This window comes from Corvus brachyrhynchos, unplaced genomic scaffold (genome assembly GCF_000691975.1).
Source record: "Corvus brachyrhynchos isolate BGI_N302 unplaced genomic scaffold, ASM69197v1 scaffold2099, whole genome shotgun sequence".
NCBI classification, from domain to species: domain Eukaryota; kingdom Metazoa; phylum Chordata; class Aves; order Passeriformes; family Corvidae; genus Corvus; species Corvus brachyrhynchos.
The window spans coordinates 2,007-8,064 of NW_008239869.1; the positions used below are offsets into that span (position 1 = coordinate 2,007).

At 56.3% G+C, this 6,058-nt stretch overlaps 1 protein-coding gene across 1 annotated transcript; it reads left to right on the forward strand.

Moving 5' to 3' along the window:
* Positions 1-9: 9 nt before the first annotated feature.
* LOC108448907 (serine/arginine repetitive matrix protein 1-like) lies at positions 10-6,054 on the forward strand (the record flags this gene model as incomplete). Its single annotated transcript, XM_017743316.1, has 3 exons — positions 10-203; positions 4,777-5,392; positions 5,675-6,054. Coding segments are annotated over 3 exons (1,190 nt in total), but the record flags the coding sequence as incomplete, so codon positions are not given.
* Positions 6,055-6,058: the final 4 nt, after the last annotated feature.

Here is a 6,058-nt window from a genome sequence, read left to right on the forward strand (position 1 = left end):
GATGAGGAGGGGCTGAGGTTGGGATTTCTCTCTCGGCTCCCGGGGCATTCCCGGCATTGGGAGCTGTGGCTTCAGAATTCCTAAAAAAAAAACCCCTTGGAATAAACGCGAATCATTCCCGGAATTCCGGCAGATCCAGGATCTCCTCTCGTCCCAGGAGCAGCAGAAGCCGACAGAGGCTGAGGCCGGCGCGGGGGACTCCGGTATTCCCACCGGACTTCCCACCGGAATTCCTCTCTGGAATGAGGGACGGGGCTGGAAAAGAGGGATCGGGGTGGGGGTCGGGGTCTGGGAAAAAAAGAGGGATCGGGATTGGGATCGGGGTCCGGGAATTGGGATCGGGATTGGGATTGGGGTCTGGGAAAAGAGGGATCGGGATTAGGATCGGGGTTCGGGAAAAGAGGGATTGGGATTGGGATCAGGGTCTGGGAATTGGGACCAGGATTGGGATCAGGGTCTGGGAAAAGAGGGATTGGGATTGGGATCGGAGTGTGGGAAAAGAGGGATCGGGATTGGGATCAGGGTCTGGGAATTGGGATCGGGATTGGGATCAGGGTCCGGAAATTGGGATCGGGATTGGGATTGGGGTCTGGGAAAAGAGGGATCGGGATCGGGATCAGGGCCCAGGAAAAGAGGGATCGGGATTGGGATCGGGGTCTGGGAATTGGGACCGGGATCGGGATCAGGGTCCAGGAAAAGAGGGATCGGGATTGGGATCAGGGTCCGGGAATTGGGACCAGGATTGGGATTGGGGTCCAGGAAAAGAGGGATCGGGATTGGGATCAGGGTCTGGGAATTGGGATCGGGATTGGAATTGGGATCCAGGAATTGGGACTGGGATTGGGAATTGGGGTCCAGGAAAAGAGGGATCGGGATTGGGATCAGGGTCCGGGAATTGGGACTGGGATTGGGATCGGGGTCTGGGAAAAGAGGGATCGGGATTGGGATTGGGATCCAGGAATTGGGACTGGGATTGGGATCAGGGTCCGGGAATTGGGACCGGGAATCCCACGGGAATCCCAAAGGGCGCGGCTGGAACGGGGCTGCTCCACCCAGGAATGGGCCCGGGCCCAGCCGGAGATCCCAGGAGAGGGGGATCTGTGGGATAATGGGATCCATGGGATCCTTGGGATGGGATTGAGGTGGGGTAATGGGATCCATGGGATTGGGATGGGATGGGACCCATGGGATTGGGGTGGGATAATGGGATTGGGATTGGGATCCATGGGATGGGGATGGGATCGGGATTGAGGTGGGATAATGGGATTGGGATGGGATAACGGGACTGGGATTGGGATAATGGGATTGGGATGGGATCCATAGGATTGGGATTGGGATGGGATCGGGATTGAGGTGGGATAATGGGATTGGGATGGGATAACGGGACTGGGATTGGGATAATGGGATTGGGATGGGATCCATAGGATTGGGATTGGGATGGGATCGGGATTGAGGTGGGATAATGGGATTGGGATGGGATAACGGGACTGGGATTGGGATAATGGGATTGGGATGGGATCCATAGGATTGGGATTGGGATGGGATCGGGATTGAGGTGGGATAATGGGATTGGGATGGGATAACGGGACTGGGATTGGGATAATGGGATTGGGATGGGATCCATAGGATTGGGATTGGGATGGGATCGGGATTGAGGTGGGATAATGGGATTGGGATGGGATAACGGGACTGGGATTGGGATAATGGGATTGGGATGGGATCCATAGGATTGGGATTGGGATGGGATCGGGATTGAGGTGGGATAATGGGATTGGGATGGGATAACGGGACTGGGATTGGGATAATGGGATTGGGATGGGATCCATAGGATTGGGATTGGGATGGGATCGGGATTGAGGTGGGATAATGGGATTGGGATGGGATAACGGGACTGGGATTGGGATAATGGGATTGGGATGGGATCCATAGGATTGGGATTGGGATGGGATCGGGATTGAGGTGGGATAATGGGATTGGGATGGGATAACGGGACTGGGATTGGGATAATGGGATTGGGATGGGATCCATAGGATTGGGATTGGGATGGGATCGGGATTGAGGTGGGATAATGGGATTGGGATGGGATAACGGGACTGGGATTGGGATAATGGGATTGGGATGGGATCCATAGGATTGGGATTGGGATGGGATCGGGATTGAGGTGGGATAATGGGATTGGGATGGGATAACGGGACTGGGATTGGGATAATGGGATTGGGATGGGATCCATAGGATTGGGATTGGGATGGGATCGGGATTGAGGTGGGATAATGGGATTGGGATGGGATAACGGGACTGGGATTGGGATAATGGGATTGGGATGGGATCCATAGGATTGGGATTGGGATGGGATCGGGATTGAGGTGGGATAATGGGATTGGGATGGGATAACGGGACTGGGATTGGGATAATGGGATTGGGATGGGATCCATAGGATTGGGATTGGGATGGGATCGGGATTGAGGTGGGATAATGGGATTGGGATGGGATAACGGGACTGGGATTGGGATAATGGGATTGGGATGGGATCCATAGGATTGGGATTGGGATGGGATCGGGATTGAGGTGGGATAATGGGATTGGGATGGGATAACGGGACTGGGATTGGGATAATGGGATTGGGATGGGATCCATAGGATTGGGATTGGGATGGGATCGGGATTGAGGTGGGATAATGGGATTGGGATGGGATAACGGGACTGGGATTGGGATAATGGGATTGGGATGGGATCCATAGGATTGGGATTGGGATGGGATCGGGATTGAGGTGGGATAATGGGATTGGGATGGGATAACGGGACTGGGATTGGGATAATGGGATTGGGATGGGATCCATAGGATTGGGATTGGGATGGGATCGGGATTGAGGTGGGATAATGGGATTGGGATAGAGGGCCCTTCCCACCCAAACTGTCCTGGGATTCCAGCCCGGAGCTGGGACATTCCCTGCTGCCCATCCCGGACCTTCCCTGCCCATCCCCCAGTCCCAATCCCACATTCCCAGTCCCACATTCCCAGTCCCACATTCCCCCATTCCCATTCCCTATCCCCCAATCCCAGTCCCACATTCCCAATCCCAATTCCCAATCCCCCATTCCCAATCCCGCATTTCCAATCCCCCATTCCCAATCCCCCATTCCCAATTCCCAATCCCCCAATCCCAATCCCAATTCCCAATCCCACATTCCCAATCCCCCATTCCCAATCCCCATCCCACACTCCCAGTCTCACCATCCCAATCCCCCATTCCCAATCCCCATCCCCCATTCCCAATCTCCCAATCCCCCATTCCCAATCCCAATCCCCCTTTCCCAATATTCCATTCCCAATCCCACCTTCCCAATCCCCATCCCACATTCCCAGTCTCACAATCCCAATCTCCAATTCCCAATCCCAATTCCCAATCCCTGTTTTCCAGGGAAGCAGCCGGTGCCCTGCACAGTTCAGCCACTGTTCCCAGTGGATTATCCCAATCCCCCATTCCCAATCCCACATTCCCAATCCCCCATTCCCAGTCTCGCAATCCCAATCCCAATTCCCAATCCCTGTTTTCCAGGGAAGCAGCCGGTGCCCTGCACAGTTCAGCCACTGTTCCCAGTGGATTATCCCAATCCCCCATTCCCAATCCCACATTCCCAATCCCCCATTCCCAGTCTCGCAATCCCAATCCCAATTCCCAATCCCTGTTTTCCAGGGAAGCAGCCGGTGCCCTGCACAGTTCAGCCACTGTTCCCAGTGGATTATCCCAATCCCCCATTCCCAATCCCACATTCCCAATCCCCCATTCCCAGTCTCGCAATCCCAATCCCAATTCCCAATCCCTGTTTTCCAGGGAAGCAGCCGGTGCCCTGCACAGTTCAGCCACTGTTCCCAGTGGATTATCCCAATCCCCCATTCCCAATCCCACATTCCCAATCCCCCATTCCCAGTCTCGCAATCCCAATCCCAATTCCCAATCCCTGTTTTCCAGGGAAGCAGCCGGTGCCCTGCACAGTTCAGCCACTGTTCCCAGTGGATTATCCCAATCCCCCATTCCCAATCCCACATTCCCAATCCCCCATTCCCAGTCTCGCAATCCCAATCCCAATTCCCAATCCCTGTTTTCCAGGGAAGCAGCCGGTGCCCTGCACAGTTCAGCCACTGTTCCCAGTGGATTATCCCAATCCCCCATTCCCAATCCCACATTCCCAATCCCCCATTCCCAGTCTCGCAATCCCAATCCCAATTCCCAATCCCTGTTTTCCAGGGAAGCAGCCGGTGCCCTGCACAGTTCAGCCACTGTTCCCAGTGGATTATCCCAATCCCCCATTCCCAATCCCACATTCCCAATCCCCCATTCCCAGTCTCGCAATCCCAATCCCAATTCCCAATCCCTGTTTTCCAGGGAAGCAGCCGGTGCCCTGCACAGTTCAGCCACTGTTCCCAGTGGATTATCCCAATCCCCCATTCCCAATCCCACATTCCCAATCCCCCATTCCCAGTCTCGCAATCCCAATCCCAATTCCCAATCCCTGTTTTCCAGGGAAGCAGCCGGTGCCCTGCACAGTTCAGCCACTGTTCCCAGTGGATTATCCCAATCCCCCATTCCCAATCCCACATTCCCAATCCCCCATTCCCAGTCTCGCAATCCCAATCCCAATTCCCAATCCCTGTTTTCCAGGGAAGCAGCCGGTGCCCTGCACAGTTCAGCCACTGTTCCCAGTGGATTATCCCAATCCCAATCCCACATTCCCAGTCTCGCAATCCCAATCCCAATTCCCAATCCCTGTTTTCCAGGGAAGCAGCTGGTGCCCTGCACGGTGCAGCCGCTGTTCCTGGTGGATTCCAGCGCCGTGGACGTCGGATCCGGGGATCTTCCCATCTTTTTCGAGCTGGGGGAGGGGCCGTGCTTCCCGGACGGCGACGAATATCCCGAGGAGTATCCCGAGGAGTATCCCGAGGATCCCGCGCTGCTGCCGGGCCCGGAGCCGCCCACGCCCAAGGACCCGGCCGTGTCCTAAGGCCGGGAGCGGGACAAGGACAGAGACAGGACCTGGAAAAGGACCTGGAAAAGGACCCGGAAAGGACCTGGAAAAGGACCGGGAAAGGACCTGGAAAAGGATCCGGAAAAGGACCTGGAAAAGGACCGGGAAAAGGGAAGCGACTCCTCCTGCTTCGCACAGACCCCGGAGCCGCCGCTCCCCACGGAGCATCCCGGGGAATCCTGGAGCATCCCTGGAGATCGTGGATGGGTTCCCAGGGGATTCCGGAGCATCCTGGAGGATCCCAGAGGACCCCGAAGGGATCCCAGAGCATCCTGGAGGATCCCGGGAGATCCCGGAGCATCCTGGAGGATCCCGGGAGATCCCGGAGCAGCTCAGAGCGTCACAAGGGATTCCAGAGCATCCCAGAGGACGCCGAAGAGACCCCGAAGGGATCCTGGGAGATCCCAGAGCATCACAAAGGATTCCAGAGCGTCCCAGAGCATCCCGGAGCATCCCAGAGGACCCCAGGAGATCCTGGAGGATCCTGGGAGATTCCAGAGTATCCTGGAGCATCCCAGAGGACCCCAGGAGATCCCGGAGCATCCCAGAGAATCCCGGAGCGTCCCAGAGGATCCCAAGGGATCCCAGAGCATCCTGGAGGATCCCAGGAGATCCTGGAGCATCCCAGAGAATCCCGGAGCATCCCAGAGGACCCCAGGAGATCCCGGAGCATCCTGGAGGATCCCAGGAGATCCCAGAGCATCACAAAGGATTCCAGACTGTCCCAGAGAATCCCGGAGCATCCCAGAGCATCCCAGAGGACCCCAGGAGATCCCGGAGCATCCTGGAGGATCCCAGGAGATCCCAGAGCATCACAAGGGATCCCAGGAGATCCCGGAGCATCCCAGAGGACCCCAGAAGATCCCGGAGCATCCTGGAGGATCCCAGAGTGTCCTGGAGCATCCTGGAAAATCCCAGATCATCCCGGAGCACCCCAGCGAAGAATCCCAAAGGATCGCAGAGGATCCCAGCGGATCCCTCGGTTCCTGTGCTCCTGAGGCGTTCCCAAATCCCAAAGTTCCGGCATCGGAGCC